The sequence below is a fragment of the Symphalangus syndactylus genome, chromosome 9 (assembly GCF_028878055.3).
Source record: "Symphalangus syndactylus isolate Jambi chromosome 9, NHGRI_mSymSyn1-v2.1_pri, whole genome shotgun sequence".
NCBI classification, from domain to species: Eukaryota; Metazoa; Chordata; class Mammalia; order Primates; family Hylobatidae; genus Symphalangus; species Symphalangus syndactylus.
Window position 1 is genome coordinate 92,007,423 of NC_072431.2, and position 21,114 is coordinate 92,028,536.

The 21,114-nt window shown below is 38.5% G+C and overlaps 1 protein-coding gene across 3 annotated transcripts in view; it reads left to right on the forward strand.

Moving 5' to 3' along the window:
- Positions 1-21,114, forward strand: part of AMPH (amphiphysin) — a 250,400-nt gene that overhangs the window by 134,957 nt on the left and 94,329 nt on the right. For all 3 annotated transcript variants that reach the window (XM_063609652.1, XM_055293373.2, XM_055293372.2), the window contains exons 4-7: positions 5,950-6,044; positions 9,347-9,442; positions 17,442-17,549; positions 18,992-19,077. In XM_063609652.1, coding sequence (XP_063465722.1) covers positions 5,950-6,044; positions 9,347-9,442; positions 17,442-17,549; positions 18,992-19,077 — 385 coding nt within the window. The remainder of the gene's footprint in view (positions 1-5,949; positions 6,045-9,346; positions 9,443-17,441; positions 17,550-18,991; positions 19,078-21,114) is intronic.

The window sequence follows — 21,114 nt, forward strand, 5'->3', positions numbered from 1 at the left end:
TCCAGAGAAAAGCTGGGTGAAGCATCAAATGAGCCTTTCTGGCAGACTGCACCTGCACTCCAGGTCTAGTGGCCACAGCTCCGTATGACGGAGGATAGAATTCTATCAGCTTTTCCCCATCTTGGGTTTGCTGATTGACTATGTTAACAAGCGATGCTCCAAAAAAGAGATCTCTGCTTAAATTACTTTGTCCACAGCTGATTGGAATGAATTTTTAAACAGGCTACTACTGAGTTTCTCAGAGCCCTTAATATGCTAAAGTCAACTCAGAAGTCCTGTGGGACAGGCAGGAATTCCAAGTTATTTGACTGCAGGACCCTTCTCTCAGAGCCTCGTGAAGAATGAATAGTGTTCCTGGGAGCACATTTTGGGTTTTGGGACCAAACTTGAAAACAAGGTATATGCCTGTGTTAGTCCGTTCTCACGCTGCTAATAAAGTCATGCCCCCAGACTGGGTAATTTATAAAGAAAAAGAGGTTTAATGGACTCACAGTTCCACATGGCTGCAGAGGCCTCACAATCGTGGCAAAGGCAAAGGAGGAGCAAAGGCATGTCTTGCGTGGTGGCAGGCAAGAGAGAGTATGTACAGGGGAACTCCCCTTTATCAAACCATCAGATCTAATGAGACTTACTCACTATCACGAGAACAGCACGGGAGAAACCCGCCCGCATGATCAGTTACTTCCCACCAGGTCCCTCCCACAACACATGGAGATTATTACAGTTCAAGATGGGATTTGGGTAAGGAAACAGAGCCAAACCATATCAATGCCTTAAGTAGATCATAATTTAGATTTTCAAAGGCTTTCATAGGTGGTTTTTCTTGTTTTCACAAGGACAACTCTGGCTAACTAATCCTGCTATAACACAGGTAGCATCAGGGCAGCATAGGAGAAAGTGATATTTGGCCCTGGAGAGTCATGGGTCCTGGGGCAGTTGTGGGAAAATCACTGAGCCTCTTAGTTGCTTTGGGTTCCTCATCTATTAAGTGCTTCAGTCCTCTCAGAAGCCCCTAAAGTCCGCAAAACTGGGATTCTGTGAAGTTGGGTTAAATGAATTCTAATCATTTTATTGTGACTGATCTCTGGGTGGCTTCTCCTCTATGGGTCTTTATGATTTCTGCTGATGCTTAGGCTTCGTGAGGCAGATCTTATGCTTGCATTCATTTTAGCAGCAAACATCTCTGGAGCTCCATTTGTGCACCTGACACTGTTCTAGGAGAGGGAGATGCAGAGATGAACAAGACATAGTGCCTGCTTGCAGGGCGCTCCCAGCAGAGTGAGGAGACAATTAAATAAAAAGGCCAGACAGGCATAGTAGTATGTATTTTAATAGATACGTGCATTGAGTGCCATCATAACAGAGGACAGACAGACTCCCACCTTAGAAGAGGCAAGAGACTGGGGCAGGAGTGGTTCTTCCAAGGAACTTACACTTGAATGAACCCACGAAGTGGGGTCATAGGTGGCCATCAAGTGATTAGGTTTTCTAGAGAAAGACAGATTTCGGAGGGACATTGCAGGTGGAAGAAATAACTGGGCCAGGAAGCAGAAGGAAGCATGGGTTCTTGAGGGAGCAAACAGAGCAGTGAGATGCAAGCAGAAAACTGAGCTGGATGAAACACGGAAAGGCAGCAGCATTTATATAAAGAAGTGCTTCATGTATCATATCATATGGGGATTTTATTCTATCAATAGACAGGAGAGTCATTGTTAGAGTTATTGTAGACAAGGGAAAAAGTCCCATGATCAGATTAGCATTTTAGAAAAATAGTTATTGTGATTGTGTGGAATTCAGGCTAGAAGAAGTGAAATTGCATGGAGATTTAGTAGAAGTCTAGTCCAATAGTTCAATAATACTATTAGCTAACATTTATTGAGCACTTATATGCTAGGCACTGAGATAAGCATTGACATGTCTCAGTTAATGTAATTTTCCCTACAACCTTGTGGCAGGTATATTTATTGGTATTTTACATCTTGGAAAACTGAGATTATAGATGATTAATAATTTGCCTAAAATCACATGAATCACATATAATGGAACCAAGCTTTTAACAAAGGCTGATTAATTGCAAATAATAGTCTTAATTATTTTGTTATGTTGCCTCCAAAAATATTTTGTATTGTGATGGCTGACAGTTGGACATTTGCTTGTGCCAACTACTTTGTTAAATCGTGTTACATGGATTATGTTATCTAATCTAAATCGTAGGTGATGAGTATCTAATCCAGAGAAGGGCAGTGGGCAGGGAAGGAAGGGGCCAGATTTGAGAATCAGGCAGAATTGGTGACTCAGCTTTGGGAGGATGAATCTGGGATGACCTCTAGTTTTTGAACTGGGGCAACTGGATGGCATTCATGAGAACTGAGAAAAGGAGTTGAAGCAGGTTTGGACAGGAAAATTAAGAGTTTGTTTTTGACATGTGAAGTTTGAGGTATTAGTAAGACATCCAAGTGGAGATGTCCAGTAGGAATTTAGAATTGGGAGTCACTGGCATGCAGGTGCAGTGGAGGCCAGACACAGGGATGATGAACATGCCAGATCTTTCTCTAAATGGAGCACGGTGCACGTGGTGTCATTAATAGTTCTTCATTTATGTGTCTTATGTGTAGGCATGACTAAGGGGTAGGGTTGACTCTTCTTGAGCTACCTCACCAACTGCCTATTTTATTCCAACTCTTGTTCCCATCCTTGCTCTCCTTAAGAATCTAAGAAAAAGATGCCCACTCTTGCTTTCCTTTGAGGCAGCTGCTGTCTTTTTACACAGCTCTCTTCTAAGCAATGAGACAAAGCTGCTAGATACTTGCAGTATTTTAGACGTTCTTTTAATGGTTTATCGCTGCTGCTTGTTATTGTCGTAATTTATTTTAACTGATGTTATTTTTAACTAAAACACATACTCTTAGGCTATTTAAGCAAGGAGTACTTATAAAGTAGTGCAATCTATGCAACAAGTGTTAAAGGATGAAAATAGAAGCTCACAAATTTGGCTGCAAATGGGAATAGACAATGTTATATTAAATGTCTTGGAGAAGGTCCAAAATTTTGAAGAGAGTGAAGTGATTCCCATCCAGTAGTAAAATAATAATAATTCTTCTATATGTGATGCTGGGCATTTGTCTTACAGTTTTAGAAATCACTAATCTTTTAAGAAAATTTTGGATATTGTGTATTATTCAATCTTGGAGGTAGCATTTAGCACCTTTTCTGCTTTGATGTTGCCAAATTACTCTGAAGGGAACTTGTATTTTAGCTTTTTTCCCCCATCACACTCTGTCAGAAGAGTAATCCCTAAATCCCTAAAAGCTCTGCCAGTCTGGAGCTAGGCTTGAAGCCTTTCACCTGTGTATCCATCAAAGTGCATCCTGTGGAGTAGATGTTCTCAAAACAATTTCCATGTCAAAATGGCTTCTGTCCAAATGATCTATCACCACTTATCCACCCTGTAATTAGTAGTTCTTTTGGCTGCTAATAGACATATTTACTGCAACATCATGCTTTTAGTCTTGATGATTAAAGTCTTATATAATTTTATTTTAAGGTTATATTCATGGTTTTATTTTTCATCACAAAGATTATTTGGCCTACAGTGCCAAATTTCTTTTTCTTCCCTTAAGACATTGTTAAAAACCTATCTACACAGCTATGTATAATTTCTATCAGACTTAAGACAAAGATTTAAAGAAAATGCCAGAAGTTTTTTGGCATCTGGATTATAGAAGGGGATCCACTAGTGACTAACGCTTCGTATGAATTTAAGGGGTGTATTTCTTGATAAAGATTTGCTTGTACTTGGGTGAGGGTGAATGTGGACACTTGGGATAATGTAGCTTCCACCTCAGTGTTGACCATATCGTGAGAGAACGCATCACCCCTTGCTTGGATTCAGAGTGCGAGGGGTCGGATTCAGGTTTTGTCTCCTATTTGCTGTCCTTTCACCTGCACGACTCTGTTTCATCAGAGTTCCCCGAGTCTTGAGTCATACTATTTTTTTCCTACTCCAGACTCTGCCAGGGCTTCGTCTGATGATGGTCAAGTCACTTCGGCTCATGTAGGCAGGACACCTCATTGTCAAGGGCTTCATGGAATGTGCCCAGCGATGCTCTGAGGGAAGGGAGATGTTGGCTGTGTCTAAAGAGAGCACAAGTGCTATGAAACACCAAGTTACATGTGGACTTTTATACATACTCCTCAAGGATATACTTCTGTCATTTCAGACATCTTTTAGTTTGTCCTTTTCTCTCACAGTTGAACCCAGAATTAGCTACCTCCAATCCAGCAAGAATGTTGAGTTTTCAGTTTAACAAACGATTTTCATCTTAGGATTCACTGACCTTAAGTTTACAGGATGTGTTTTTTATTTCTCATGACAGTGCTCTGATTTTCCTCTCCTCTCCCTGTTTCCAGCCCCCTTTTATCCCCCCTAGTGACAAAGGCCAAGACATCAATGTGGCCAGGTCCCACCTTCCGGCTGTCAGGGAGAGTCTTCTGCCTGAGGCGCATCTCCAAGTCCCCCGCTCTTCCTGGCCCCTTGTTTTGCTCTCAGCCATGAGCTGTCTTCGTGGCTTTTCAGTACATACATTAACCTTTGTGCAGGGGGTCCTTGGGAGAGACTAAAAAGGACTGGGTGATACTTTATGTCACCATGTTGTGCTCAGAAGCATGTATCTTTAATGCTGTTCTTTAACGTTGCAAACCATAATTTTGCAACATATCAAATGTATCCCTGATGAAAATTCAGACCCAAAGGCTTAGGAACCCTAAAATTTCTAAGAGTTTTGATTTAAAACTGCATTCATCATTTTAAATAATACAGCAGATCTTCAAATAGCATTGTTTCATTCAACATCATTTTGTTACAATAATGATGAGAAAAAAAAATCTCAGCCAGGGCCACTGGAATTTGTATGCTGGGTTTTCTCTCGGTACTTTGACTTCCTCCCATGTCCCAAAGATATACAAGTGAAGTTTACTGGAGTGTCAGTGAGTGTGGGTTTGTGAGTGCACCCTGCAATGATATGCATCTTGTCCAGGGCTGGTTCCCAGCTTGTGCTCTGAGCCTCTAGGAGAGGATCTGGTCACCCATGACCCTAAACTGGAGTAAGTAAGTAAATAATTATCTTACTTGTTTTTATTAATCTTTCTTAAATGTATGTACTGCTCTCATTTATTTCAATGTTCAATATTAGAAGTGTTTTGACCTTTAGTTAGAAGTTTTGTGATGTGTCTGTGATGAAAAATATGTCCTGGGAACTTAACTCTTATTTATATGAATTAGCCTTGGGTAAAATTGGTTTCATTATTCATCATATCAATTAAAGTCACACTTTGCAAGAACCTATAGATGACATTAAGTAAGGGCTTACTATACTGGAAAATGACAAACTTTTTTTCTTTGTTCTTTGTAAAAATTGTAGGCCACTTAAAACTTAACCATTTAACCACTTTAACTATGTTTACCATTTTAGGCCACTTAACCACTTTTGACTGTTATGCCCTATAATCCTATTGATTTTTACTTCTAGTCCCTTCTAAAAATGCTTTATGCCTTGTATTTAAATTCATTTAGGACTAATTTTAGTTTGAGAACTCTGCAGTTTTATGGACCAGTGTTCTTAGCATCCGATATCACTTGGCAAGTGATAGCACATGTAATAGGACACATTATGATTATTGTAGTTTTCAGAGTAGGATACTTGTTGATTTTTCCCGAGACCCCATATCTATCATTATCAAGTGAATAATAGAAAATGTGCAATGTGATAAGTTTTAGGGACCCTCAAAGAAAGATACGACAGCAGATACAAGCAGCAGTTGTGCCTTTATAATTTTTCCTTAAATGTTTAGCAAGTACAATATTTTTCTCTCACTTAAGAAAGTGGAGGAAGGGAGAAGAGAATCCTCACTCATTTCTGTGTAACAGGAGTTGTTTCTCTCCAACACTAGGCATGCAAGAGGCCTCCATGAAGCTCACGGAGTCGCTGCATGAAGTCTATGAGCCTGATTGGTATGGGCGGGAAGATGTGAAAATGGTTGGCGAGGTAAGAGCTGGGGTGGCTTCCATGAGGCTCCCACGACCCTTGCTCAGTCCACCTGTCCCCTGACTTGCTCTTTCCACTTCACACTCTTAATCATGAGGCAAGATAGTGTGCTCAGAAGGCACCATACAGCTCTGCTGCCTGATGATTCCAAACTTAGAGTGAAAAGTGAAGATGGACCGGGTGCAGTGGCTCATGCCTGTAATCCCAACATTTCGGGAGGACGAGGCGGGCGAATTGCCTGAGGTCAGGAGTCCAAGATCAGCCTGGCTAAAATAGTGAAACCTCATCTCTACTAAAAATACAAAAAAATTAGCCGGGCATGGTGGCACACGCCTGTAATCCCAGCTACTCAGGAAGCTGAGGCAGGAGAATTGCTTGAACCCAGGAGGCGGAGGTTGCAGTGAGCCAAGATCGCACCGCTGTACTCCAGCCTGGGCAACAGAGCAAGACTCCGTCTCGAAGAAAATAACAGAAAAGTGAAGATGATCATAAAACCACTTGGGTAGAGAGCAGTGTTTTAAGATTCCTTTTTGCAAAATAACAACATCATTTTTCTGTCCTCACTATAAGCCTGTTTCTAGCTGACATGGATCACGGTGTGATTTGTGTTGTCCCAACTTCACCCTTCATCTCAATCCCTCTATTGACTATGCTTCCCCAAATGCAGGGACAGGAGTTCAGAAGAGCGTCCATTCCACTTTAACACCAGCTAGTCCCTTCACAGATCTTCACTTCATGAAGACAAGCACAAAGTCAGACTGTGAAAAGGAATTTGACTTCAGGAAGGCTTTGGCCCTAGACATGTCTTAACACTTGAAATCAGGCTTCTGGCTGGGGGCTCTCTGGCTGACAGGAAGTGAGCAAGTGGGTTTTGCTCTCTGGAAAGCAGAATGGACCAGAGACTGAGTAGCGCTGTGTGACGTTGGACCAGTTCTTTAATCTTCTTAGGCTTTAGTTTCCTCATCTACAAAATAAAAAAAAATAAATGTACCTACTAATAAGACACTTATTGCCTTTGTGTGGATGTCCTCTACCTACTCAGTGTTTGGTACATATTATGATTACTGATGTGAGACAACTGCCAGTCACAGATTGTCTCACATCCAAGTTCTTTGTTAAAACAAAGAGCAGTTGTTTGTCATGTCCTCTACTCCAGGTGAGTTACTGCAGCTCGTTTAGGCATAGACGACCTAAATTCGATGTGGCAGCCAGAGCTCAGGGGAAGGTCTGATAGGTGATGCACTGAATGTCTGTGCAGCCTTGGAAAACCTGCGTTAACAGTGGAATCCTAGGCTGCTCCATGACAATTCTGACACCCTGACATTGAGCTTCATAATCTTCTTATAACTGAGATACTAACAGAGATTTATTTATGAGGAAAGCATTTGTTGGCTCTTTTACATCTTTCAGAAACTTTCAAGATGTAGATTTGGCCAAACCACACCACACACATTACTTTCAGATGTAATTATTAAGTAATTGCATCTTCTCACATTTCTTCAATTAAAACACAGTATTTCAACATCATGTTGCTAAATACTTTGTAAATTTCTAATTACTGGTATAACTAAAAATTCATCGCAAAAAAAATAATTTTTTAAGGGAATAATAGAAACTTGTGTTAATAACTTTTCAGAACACCATGTTACCTTCTATGTATGGCAAAGGTCACTATTGGCATTTCATTTCTTTTTTTAAGGAAATGGCTGTTATCCTACCTTGGTTCTTGCAGCTGCCAGGATTTTTGGAATCCTCAGTTGCAGATGCAAACATAGGCTCTTGTGATGATGAAGAAACTGAATACTACATGTTCAGAGGGTCTACTCACATCAGCAGCTGAGCCTTTCTAAACAGTGGATTTAAATGTTTTGGTTTGCAGAAAATTCTTGAATTGAGATTTGTAAAAATTAGGACTGCTTTTCAAAGTGTGAGAAAGAAACAAAAGCAAATTTTAAAAGTGTGTGTGTGTTTTAATAAGATGAAAACTTATGTGTCACATAGAGGAATTTAAAGGTCGGCAGTCCAGGAGTTGCATGTTGGCCCCACAAGTATGAGGGGCCCAAGTTTGCCATTTTTAGCGTGCCTTCAGGGGCAGGGTGACTCTCTGAGCACTGGCCATCAGCTCTCGTTTCTGCATGCAAGTTAGCAAGGAGGATGAAGTCTGGAAGACAGCCCACTCCTTCCCTCTTTTTCAGGACACTTCCTGAAAGTACATCCCATTGTCTAGAACACAGCCACATGACCGCATCTGGTTGCAAAGGAGTCTGGGAAGTAGAGTCTTTATCCTAGGTGGCCAAGGGCCGAGCTAAAATGGGAGGTTCAGATAGTTGGAAGGAAGAAAGGGTAGAGATTGGGTGACAAATAGCAGACTCTGTCAAGAGACCCGGAATGTGCTAGTGAGAGAAATGTGAAGATGACATTCTTGAGTACCTGCTATTTGCCTGAAATTCTGTGAAGCACTTTACATTGCCAACTCATTTAACTGGGGGAATTGAAATTCAGGGAGGTCTAGTTCCCCAAAGTCACACAGCTGGGATAAAAAGTCCTCTGGTGAGGCAGCCTGGTGTGATAGTCATATTCTGACCTTCATATCATGGCTTTGAGTTCAAGGAGACAAATCTGAGTTGAAACCTGTATCTGTCATTTATCAACTGCATAAGCTTGGCCAAGTTATGTGACATCTCTGGGCTTCAGTGTCCTCTTCTGTACTGTGGAAATAACAAAGTCTTTTCTCATAAAACAATTTGTGAGAATGCCTTAACATAGTGACAGTAGGAATACTAGTTGTAATAATAATAATACCTAATATTCATTGTATGTTTAACATAATTGATACTCCATAGATGGTAAGACCTTTCCCAATATGACTGTAACTTTTCTGTTTTCCCTGGGGAGGCTTCAGAAATGATTTGTTGTTTGTTTCAGTGTGGATTGTTTTCTAATTTCATGGCGTGCTTCAAAAGCAAATTGTCTTAGTGGAATTATTCTCAGTCTCTTAGCCCCAAAGTCCATCTATAGGGTTATGGGGATCTTTTGAAGTTTCTGCATTCTTTAGTAATTTAGAATCAGAAATACAATTTTAATGAGCTGAGCTCTTAGCTAGCCTGTTTTCTTAACTAGAACCAGTGGCCAAATTGCCTTAAAATTTTATTGCATTATTAAATGATTCTCATTTTTCCCCTAGCATCTCATATCTGGGAAAGTATTACTTGTCTAATTTTATAGTTTCAGATTTTTTTTAGAAGTTTGGTGAAAGGTATCCAATTAAAATAATTCAGCAGTGGTCTCTTTATTTCTTTTAGAAATGTGATGTGCTGTGGGAAGACTTCCATCAAAAACTCGTGGATGGGTCCTTGCTAACACTGGATACCTACCTGGGGCAATTTCCTGACATAAAGGTATTTTACTCTGTGTCTATAAAGGGAAGAATTGAGTGGATTCATGTAGTTATTGAAACATGGGCAAGAGAAGAATTATTAAAAGTCCTCAAACTGACATCAAAGATAGTTGGTAACTTTTCATTTATTTAAGCCTGGGATTTTTACATTGTTCCTATCAGTTTGAAAAGAAATGTCGTTACAGAAATCACATTTTGCCTTTAGTGGACTGCTTCAGCTTTTATTATTCTACAGAAGCCTTTTTAAACCTATAGATATAAAATCATAAACCAGAGCTGCTAAAAATTCCAATCTTCTTTATAATCAAAACTTTGTATTATGTAGCATTTGGCAAGGATTTCCATTAGAATAACCAGTGGTTACAAGGAAGGGAGAAATTTCACTGTAAATATGAGAGCAAAACCTGATCTTTCCTTGTTTACTGTCTATTTTGCATGCATTTATAGTGAACCTGGATAGTTTTTCTCTCACTGAAATTTTCAGCTTGAAGTTAAAATGTTAAGATATAAGCATTTCAAATACATTTGCATCTGGACCTAAAAATACTGTGTCTAAAACATTGATCTTATTTGACCCTTGAATCTATTACAGAGGTAAATGGACAAGTGAAGGATTGAATATTGTAGATTTGGAATTGACTCTGGAGGTAAAGATGGCTTTTAAACTATCAGGGTTGGTATATGGTAAATGAACCTAAATGGATCAGACTAAATGTGTTAAGACCTATTGACAAAATGCCACATAGAGCAAATCCAAACAGTAGATTTTCAATGATGTTACCATATTAGGCAGCAAAGTGCTTTACTGAGTAGTTGGGCAAATGCAACCTAATTAACAGGTGTGAATTGGGTTTTAAAAATTCTCTGAGAAATTAAAAATTTAAATTGTTAAAAATTCTGTAAGACCATGTGCACCAGGGAACATGTTTTGAGAGATCTTCAGATAATTTTGATTAGTCACTCAATTTTTGCCTTGGGATTTGTAATGTTTGTGGAGCAGACAGTCTCACAATAGTAATCACTTCAGAGTACTGTTTATTGCATGGCAATTTATTTTCAAAATTATTTTATTTTATTTATATTTTGTACTTTATTGCGGTAAGAACATTTGACATGGATATACCCTTTGACAGATTTTGAACTGCACAATACAGTATTGTTATCTGTAGGCACAGCAGATCTCTAGAACCTATTCATCTTACATAACTGAAATTTTATACCCGTTAATTAGCAACTCTCATTTTCCAAGTCTCTCTAGCCCTTGGCAACCATCATTCTATGTATTCTTTGCTTCTCTGAGGTTGTTTGTAGGTCTTTGGAGAAATGTCTATTCTAGTCCATTGCCGATTTTTAAGTCAGATTATTAGTTATTTTTTCTATCGAGCTCTAGGTGTTCCTTTGCATATTTTGGAAATTAACTCCTCATCAAACATGTGGTTTGCAGATCTTTTCTCCCTTTCTATAGCTTGCATTTTACTCTTGATTGTTTCTTTTGCTGAGCAGAAGCTTTTTACTTTGATGTAGTTCCTCTTGTCTATTTTTGCTTTTGTTGCCTGTCTTTTTGGTGTCAAGTCCAAGAAATCATTGCTAACATCAATGTTTATTTTAAAACATCTTCATTTAGAAAATGAAGCTTTCCCCCCCTCAACTTTTCTTCTAGGAGTTTTACAGTTTCAGAGCCTACAATTCAGGTCTTTAATCCATTTTGAGTTGATTTTTGTGTATGGTATAAGATAAAGGTCCAATTTAATTTTTTGGCATGTAAATATCCAGTTTTCCCAGCACCATTTATTGAGGAGACTGCTTGTTCCCAGTTCTGTATTCTTGGCACGCTTTTTGAAGATCAGTTGGCTGAATATTTGTGGATTTACTTCTGGGCTTTATATTCTGTTTCAGAGGTCTATATAACTGTCTTTATGCCAGGACAATGCTGTTTTAATTACTGAGGTTTGTAACAAATTTTGAAATAAGTGTAATGCCTCTAGCTTCGTCCTTCTTCAAAGTTGTTTTGGCTCTTTAGGGTCTTTTGTGCTTCCATGTGAATTTTAGAATTAAAAAAAAATTTCTGTTAAAAATTCCATTAAGATTTTGATAGGGATTGCACCTACAGAATGGGAGAAAATTTTTGCAACCTACTCATATGACAAAGGGCTAATATCCAGAATCTACAATGAACTCAAACAAATTTACAAGAAAAAAACAAACAACCCCATCAAAAAGTGGGTGAAGGACATGAACAGACACTTCTCAAAATAAGACATTTATGCAGCCAAAAAACACATGAAAAAATGCTCATCATCACTGGCCATCAGAGAAATGCAAATCAAAACCACAATGAGATACCATCTCACACCAGTTAGAATGGCCATCATTAAAAAGTCAGGAAACAACAGGTGCTGGAGAGGATGTGGAGAAACAGGAACACTTTTACACTGTTGGTGGGACTGTAAACTAGTTCAACCATTGTGGAAGTCAGTGTGGCGATTCCTCAGCGATCTAGAACTAGAAATGCCATTTGACCCAGCCATCCCATTACTAGGTATATACCAAAAGGACTATAAATCATGCTGCTATAAAGAAACATGCACACGTATGTTTATTGCGGCACTATTCACAATAGCAAAGACTTGGAACCAACCCAAATGTCCAACAATGATAGACTGGATTAAGAAAATGTGGCACATATACACCATGGAATACTATGCAGCCATAAAAAATGATGAGTTCATGTCCTTTGTTGGGACATGGATGAAACTGGAAACCATCATTCTCAGTAAACTATCGCAAGGACAAAAAACCAAACACCGCATGTTCTCACTCATAGGTGGGAACTGAACAATGAGAACTCATGGACACAGGAAGGGGAACATCACACTCTGGGGACTGTTGTGGGGTTGGGGGAGCGGGGAGGGACAGCTTTAGGAGATATACCTAATGCTAAATGACGAGTTAATGGGTGCAGGAAATCAACATGGCACATGGATACATATGTAACAAACCTGCACATTGTGCACATGTACCCTAAAACTTAAAGTATAATAATAATAATAATATAAAAAAATTTAAAATTATGATAAGAAAAAAAAAAGGATGAGTTCATGTCCTTTGCAGGGACATGGATGAAGCTGGAAACCATCATTCTCAGCAAACTAACACAGGAACAGAAAACCAAACGCCACATGTTCTCACTCATAAGTGGAAGTTGAACAGTGAGAACACATGGACACAGGGAGGGGAACATCACACACCGGGGCATGTCAGGGTGTGGGGGGCTAGGGGAGAGACAGCATTAGGAGAAATACCTAATGTAGATGACAGGTTGATGGGTACAGCAAACCACCATGGCATGTGTATACCTATGTAACAAACCTACACATTCTGCACATGTACCCCAGAACTTAAAGCAAAATAAAATAAAATAAAAGTGAGCCTTCCAAAAAAAAAAAAAAAAAAAAGCTAATGTGTGTCAACCTTACCCTTATTTAGGAGATTTGGGTTTTCCCCCCAAGTTTCCCAAATATCAGATAGGTAAGGAAATAAGATTGATTTATCTTTTCTAACCCCAAAATGTATGCATCAAAATGAGTGATATTCTTTAAAATAGTCATTTCTACCATGGTAAGCTATCCTTGTAACTGACTTAAAAATTACATAAGAAAATGAGTCACATTATTTATTTTGCTTCTTGTTTTTGAACAAAAATATTACCCAGTGCACTCTTCCACCTTATTCTAAGACTTAAAAGTTATTGATTCATAGCTGCTTTCAAAAATCAAATTCATCTTCAGAGAATCAAGATTTGCTACTTGGAAAATATTAAAGGAATTCCCCAGGCTAGAAGCCAAGTCCATAAGGAAGAGCTTTATAAGACTTTGCATAGGCCACTGCTTCAAGGGATAGCCTCCTTTGAAGATAACACATTTTTGCTAAAAGTAATGAGCCTTGTCACCTTATAGGCACATGGTGTTCACCATACCTAATTGAAGGGTTTCCACTCTACTCTGCCTGGGCTAACTCATCACATACTTTGAGTGACTGGGTGTGTATCTCCATGCTTTCTGCCAGTATACTAGTTGGAAGTGGTAGGTGCAGGGAAAATGAAAGCAATTAGAAATAGCCAAAGAGGTTAACTGCCCCAACCCACCTCTCACCAGTCCTGAAGGGTGTGTAGAAGAATAGCATAGAGTGACAGGTTGTAGTTGACTCATAGTCTGTCAGAGAAATGGTGGGAGCTGTTGGCAGAAGCACTAACCGAGACTGAGAAGCAGGGATGAGATTGGATGAGGCGAGCAAAGAACCCGTGGTGCAAATTAGAAGGAGGAAGTTGCTAACCCTGCACTCACATGACCCTGAGAATAAGGGGCCTTCTTAAATTTTGTGCACTGTCTCACCTGCCTCACCCTACTCCTGGCGCTGGTCACTGGGGCCAACTTCTAATTCAGTTCACTTTTGCCACAGACTTACTGAGCAATTTTGGACAAATTAGAGGTTATCTCATGCAGCTCTACATTTCCTAAAAGTAAAATGGAGATAATCCCTGAAACACTCATTCTATAGGTTGCTAGAAGGATCCATCAGATGTGACAATGCCTTGTAAGCCATAACCATTTATATTATTGTGGTTTTTTTTTCTTTTTCCTACCATATCAAATTTTTTAAAGCATCTCCTCCTGGGTTAGTTCTTATTTTTCAAATAGCTGGGCATAACTGGACTATGGGGAAGATTTTTTTTAAACTGTAGATATCTAGGGCTTGCCTCAGTCTAATTAAATCAGAATCTCTTAGTGTAGGGCTCAGGAATCAATATATTTTATGATACTTCCTTATTAGTTCTACTTATTTTTACATTTTTCTCATTTATTTGACGTATAACAATTTATTTAATTGGCATATAATAATTTTTCATATTTGTGGGGCACATAGATACTTAACTTATTTCTTAGTTGCTGCCTTACAATGTATAATACACATCTTTAACATATTAGGTTTAACTTGAAATAATGTATATTACTTCATGTATTATTTAAGAACCGTACAACAGTACACTTTCAGTTCCCACCTCCTTTCCTTTGCACTATTATTGTCATACATTTTTCTTTTACATGTTATAAACCCCACAATACATTAGTTCTGTTTTTTTGCTCTGAATGATCAGTTACCTTTTCAAGCAATTAAAAGTAGGAAAACAAAATCTTTTTTTTTTTTTTTTTTTTTTTTTGAGACAGAGTCTCGCTCTGTCGCCCAGGCTGGAGTGCAGTGGCGCGATCTCGGCTCACTGCAAGCTCCGCCTCCCGGGTTCGCGCCATTCTCCTGCCTCAGCCTCTCCGAGTAGCTGGGACTACAGGCGCCCGCCACCACGCCCGGCTAATTTTTTGTATTTTTAGTAGAGACGGAGTTTCACCGTGGTCTCGATCTCCTGACCTTGTGATCCGCCCGCCTCGGCCTCCCAAAGTGCTGGGATTACAAGCGTGAGCCACCGTGCCCGGCCGTAACAAAATCTTTTATATTTTACATGGATTTTGATCATTTATGGTACTCATTTTTCTGTGTAGCTCCACTTCATATTAAAATTCTTATGCTGGCAATGAATTCCCTCAGCCTTTGTCTGAAAAAAACTATTTCACCTTCACTTTTGTAAGATATTTTCATTGGGTGTGGAATTCTGAGTTGGCAGAATTCTTTTAACTTTTATTTTTTAGTACTGTAAATATATCATCCAATGTGTTCTGGTTTGCATGGTTTCTGAAGATTTGCATCCTGTAATTCTTACCTTTTTATTTTATGTTTTTCTTTTATTCTTGATGTTAAGTAGTTTGACTATGATGTATTTAGATGTGTATTGTTTGGTATTTTTCCATTTTGGTATTCTCTGAGTTTCTTGCATCTATACTTTGATGTCTTCATTATTTTAAAAAAATTTTTCAGCCATTATCTCTTGAAATATTGCTTATTATTCTCTCATCTCTTTTTGAGACCTCAATTATATTATGTTAGACCATTTTATATTGCATTGTAGGTCTTAGACGCTCAATTCTCTCTTTTTTTTTTCTTCAATTCTTTTTCCTTTTTGTGTTTTAATGGAAATAATTTATTGTGACCTGTCTTCAAGTACACTGTTTATTTCCTCAGCTTTTTCAATTTTACTAGTGGACCCACTGAATCAATTTTTCCTCTCTGATACCATTTTTAAAATTTCTAGTGTTTCCATTTGATTTCTATTTGACCATTAAAGTTTCTATATCTCTTCTGAAATTCCCCATCTGATTATCTATGTTGTTGACTTTTTCAAACTAGGTACTTTAACATATTAGTCGTGTCATTTTAAAATTCCTGTTTGTTACTTCCAACATCTGGGTCATGTCTGAGTCTGTCCCTGTTGTTTGCTTTATCTTTTCTCATGGGTTGTTGTTTTTTTGTTTTTGTGTATTTTGTAATTTTTGATTGAATGCCAGACATCATGTATAGGATAGTGAGTACTGAAATAATATTTATGTCTGGAAATTGGCCAGCCTTTTTGTCAGGCCATTAATATGAGAGTTGGAATCAATTAATCAGGACCTGAGCTGGATTGGGGCTTTATTTTTGCTATTGTTACTTCAGTGCACCTCAGCTTTCAAATTCCTCCAGAATTGGACTGTTAATGCCTTGTACTTATATTTTATCATCTGTAATATTTTCAGATTCTTAGGTTGAAGCCTGATTTGGGGGCCCTTAGGTGCTGGAGGGTTTCTCTCAGTGTGGCTGCTGCTTATTAGATTTTAGTTGTCTTTGTATGCCTGTATTGCAGAAGGGGTCTCTCTCCTTGCACTGTCCTCCTCCAGTGGTAGGCCACTATTGCTTGTTTTTTAGTGTTATAGCTTGTAGTAGAGTTAGGGCTGTTTTTGTTGTTGTTGCTTTGTTTGTTTGTCTGTTTTAAATCCATTCCTGGCCTTGTTTTAGGCAAAGTCAGCCTCATATCTGTGGTTGGATTTGAGCAAGAGTTTCCTTCCCTGCCCAAGTTGGAGCAGTCCACTACTTGTTGTTGGAGTCAGGTCTTGGGCCTAGGAAGCTATTATGCCCCTTGAGACTTTTTCTTTTACCCTTTTGCCTACAGCAATTATTTTTGCCTAAAATCTAGAGGTCAGAAGGCTCTCCGTCTCTACCAGAGCCACATTGGTTTTACTTTTATTGCTCCCCCAGAAGCAGTAGATCTTTGCTTGCACCTGTGGGTAGAAGGGTTTGGTGCCCCCTCCTCAAGCAGCTTGAAGCTTTTTGTTTTTGTTGTTGTTGTTGTTGTTAAGAGGAAATGTTCCATAGAGATGAGCAGGGCTTTACACCTATCCCCTAGCAGCCATGTATCACCTCATTCTCATCCACACTGCAAGGGAATGTCTTGTTCTCAGACTTTCTCATGGGTTTCAATGTTGACCCATGGGAAAGGGCTTGCCCATTAGCACAATCTGTGCCTTTGGCCCTGTGTCTTTGGCCACCAGCTATTGCAAATGACACATTAGTCCAAGGGATTCTAATGAACAAAGTATTGAGAATCACTTGTAGGAAAAGAGATTTCTTAGGAAGTAAATCTGTTTTTATAGAATTGCTGTTGATGTGAGTGTTATTAGAATTTTAAAACCAAATCTAACATAGTTTTCCACTATCTTCAGAATAGAACATTTAAAGATTTAGACTAGAGAATAATGAAGAGTACAGTTTTGCTTTCTCTCCCTGACCAATTCTGGATTATTTTCTGGGCTTTGACTGCAAACTCTGCCCTCAGCTGCTCGTGATTGGCCTAATTATCATCAAAAAGGAAGATATTTATCTAATGGCTTCCACACAAAGGATTGGAGGTGTTCATCTGATTTTCAGCAGTCACTTAGCTAGTGAAACTCCAGCTCATCTTGATCTCCAGTTAAGATCCTCAGCAGCTCTGGCCAAGGAAAGCATTTTGGCACCTGGCTGTCAAAGGGAGACTCTTATATCCATGCTTCTTTCTTAGTGAGTGCATTTCCCGTTGACAGAATCGCATTGCCAAGCGCAGCAGGAAGCTAGTGGACTATGACAGTGCCCGCCACCATCTGGAAGCTCTGCAGAGCTCCAAGAGGAAGGATGAGAGTCGAATCTCTAAGGTAGGGACTGAGCCCATGGTGAATACCACTCGCCATATTTTATGACCTGTTGCAGCTTTACTTTTTAAAATTAAATGCCTCCTCTGTAAAAGGAGATTGGAATCTGAACAGAATTTAAACTGAAACATAGTGCTTTTTATTATTTTTAATTAAAATAAGGCTTTTCATTATATTGTACAGTTCACATGGGGGATACTGACTCACACATTTTGATCAGAATGAACTTTGACCTACAATGTTGCGGGATCAAAGAAAGTAGTGTGTCTGCACTTCCTTAGATGGTTGTGGTCCACTCTCAGTGCTGAAATGCAGATGCAGATGGGACACCAAGCTGAAATCTCAGAGGTGACTTTTGATTGTCTGAGAGTACAGATGTGTGGATTTGCATAAAACAAATTTTCTGTTAGAAAACATTTTTTAGTAGCTTTCACCGTGTATGTCAGCAAGTTACAGATGCCGACTAACTGAAGTCACCTCCTAACTATGCCCTCCTCTTCCAGGCATGCCTTTTCGTATGTGCCTACACACAGCTGCCTGAATGGTCTTTCTACATCGAGATATGTTTCTCAACTGCTTAAGTCTTTTAATGGTTTCTATTGCCTGTACAAAAAATACTTAATTTCTTAGTACAGCATAGAAGATCCTCACAATTTGGCTGTAACTCACCTGTCCATCCTGATCAACTTTCAAGTCTCCTTTCCCCTCCTCGCCTTCTTCCATAAACATACCATGAGCCAGAACTACACATCAGTTTCTGAGCAGTTCACAATAACAAATGCCCTTCATGAGAGGCCTCCTAGATACCAGGCACCCTGTTCAACACTTCATCTACATTAACTTTCCTTAATACTCAAAACAACCTGTGAGGTACACAGTGGTAAAGCAGTCTGACAAGTTCACATGGTAAGCTAGAATTCCGTTTCAAGGCTTTCCACCTTTATGTATTGTAATGTCTTTCTTACCCCCTCCTTTGGTAAACATTTTCTGATTGCTTAGGATTCAGTTAAAAAATTACCTTCTCTCTTCTCTGCACTGCCTTCCATATAGCATGCTCTATAACACATTGTAAGTCCCTTTTGTAAATACATCCTGTAATGTAATTATTTAGACTTTCCACTAGACTGGGAATTTCCTGGGGATGCATTCATGTTCAGTATCCATAGCAGAGCTGTCTACGTGGCAGGCAGCTAACATATTTTTGTAGAATAAATGAATCAGCCAGAAACTGCAAGAGCAACCATTGTAATCAATCTGGTTTCCAGTTTTAGGGAGTCTTAGTGTTTCATGTTTAATTGAAAAACAAGGATATGCTTTTAACCAAATACTCTCCTTCTCAAAATATTTCCAAGATGCCATAAGACTATTCTTATTTTATATTAAATGATGCTGTTGTGTATAGAAATGGTCTTTCTTAGTGTAAACACGTTATGTTTCATTCCTAGGCAGAAGAAGAATTTCAGAAAGCACAGAAAGTGTTTGAAGAGTTTAACGTTGACTTACAAGAAGAGTTACCATCGTTATGGTCAAGGTAAAAATGTTTCTCTATAGGTTGCACATATTCCTTTTAGAAATTCAAGATCAGTGAATATCCCTTATCTTGTCTTTATTATTACTGTGACACTTCAACACTGTCCAGTGGAAGTGTTCTTTATCTGTACTTTCCAGTATGGTAGCTACTTGTCACCAGTGGCTATTGATCACTTGGAATATGGCTAGGATTAAAAAGGAGGAACTAAATTTTAAACTTAATTTATTTTGTTTTATTTAGATTTAAATAACCACCTGTGGCTAGTAGCTGCCATATAGGATGACACAATTTTAGACCTTGATCTATTTCTCAAGTGGAGACCTAAATCTCAATTAGAGGCATTAGGAGGACTGCCCTTCATCTTGAAACTTACAATAATATCCTTTCAGTTCTTGGAGGAACTTCCTTTATTCCAAGAGCTCATCTAGTCATCTGGCTTAGATGGTAAGCCTCTACTTTCAGCCCTGACTTTTAAATCTGAACTGTATTCATATTTTAAGCACCAGATATTCTTACTTACACTTTACTCTGCATTTCTCGTGGAATTATGTGCATTTTTAAATAGTTGTTCTGTTTTTCCTGCTCAGTGGTAGAACAAAGAAGTTGTTGGATGAAATAGGACCTTATGATCCTTAATCTCTATCAGCATCCTCATGCTCCCACCCCAAATTAGCCAGAGTTGTACTTAAAATAATGCCACGTTATTTTAAATCAGGTCCTCTATTTCTAACTTCCAACTAGATGGATTTGCCTCTAAAGCCTTCCTGTATACAAATTCTAGAGCTTCTATTTACCCACCAAAATTGTAAGCATTTTGAGGGTCTATACTAGAGTTTGCCCATTTTTGTGTTCATCTCTAGTGTTTTTAATTTTTGCCAATAAAAGGCACTCAGTGTTTCTCTCTGAACTGAAATATCTGGATGAAATTTTGGCTAGTTTTTACCTCAGTGTCCAGCCATCACCCAAAGTCCAACATGCAAAATTATGTCATTGTTCATCTGAATTTACTCATTCCCTCTACATCTGCATTTCCTTTTCTTTTTATTTATTTTATTTTATTTTATTTTAATTTAATTTAATTTAATTTTATTTTATTTTATTTTATTTTATTTTATTTTATTTTTGGTGCCATTATTTCTGGGTTCCAAAACCTCAAAGCTTTGCAATTTTTACTTACAGGAAACCAAAGAGCCATCAAAATAAACAATCCATCATTTTTCAGTGTGGGCTTCTGGATCACTCTCCCTTTTTCTGGTCCCACTGTCCCTACCCTAACCCTCATCATCCTGTTGTGTATTATGATGGTAGTCTTGCCCTTACATTTCTTCCTTTGATCTCTTCCTGTACACCTTTTCTTTCAGAAGCTCCACCTTGACATCTCTGTGGCCTGCTTAGGACCTCACTGTATGTGCCTAAAGAAGACCTCTTCTCTCCCCCAGAGAGGATTTAAACAATCTGAATATATACAACTTTTAGGGATAGAGATAAAACAAACGTCTATTTATGATTTGAATTTACTTAGTTATTCACATTTATTTAAAATCACAAATTACATGATGCTATGGCTTTTTAAAAAAAAATACAGATATTACTTTTTTGCTCTTACATTTCATGGAATACTTTTATCCAAAATCTTTACATATATCTTTAGCATCAGTGTTTTTGTCCTTACTTAAGATACTCATCATCTCAACTAGTAGTTCTCCAGAGCTTATCATCATCTTCCGCAGATATTTAGTTCCAAACACAGGTTGTCATTTACATACAATTAAGACAGTTATACTTTTTATTTCCCCTGTAAAGGAATTTTTTATGATTTCTAATGTAATTGCTTAATTGCTTTTTAAACTGATCTTCAAAAAGGCTTGGGTACCACAGTGTTCAAGGCTTTCAATGATGAGATAATACCCCTGGGAAATTGCCAGTGCCAATTATGAAACTTTGGGGAAATTGCCAGAATTGCTAAGAGACAGATATGTATTATTTGCCTTAATATGTATTGGGTATATAACTAAGGTTTTTCTAGTGATCTCTACT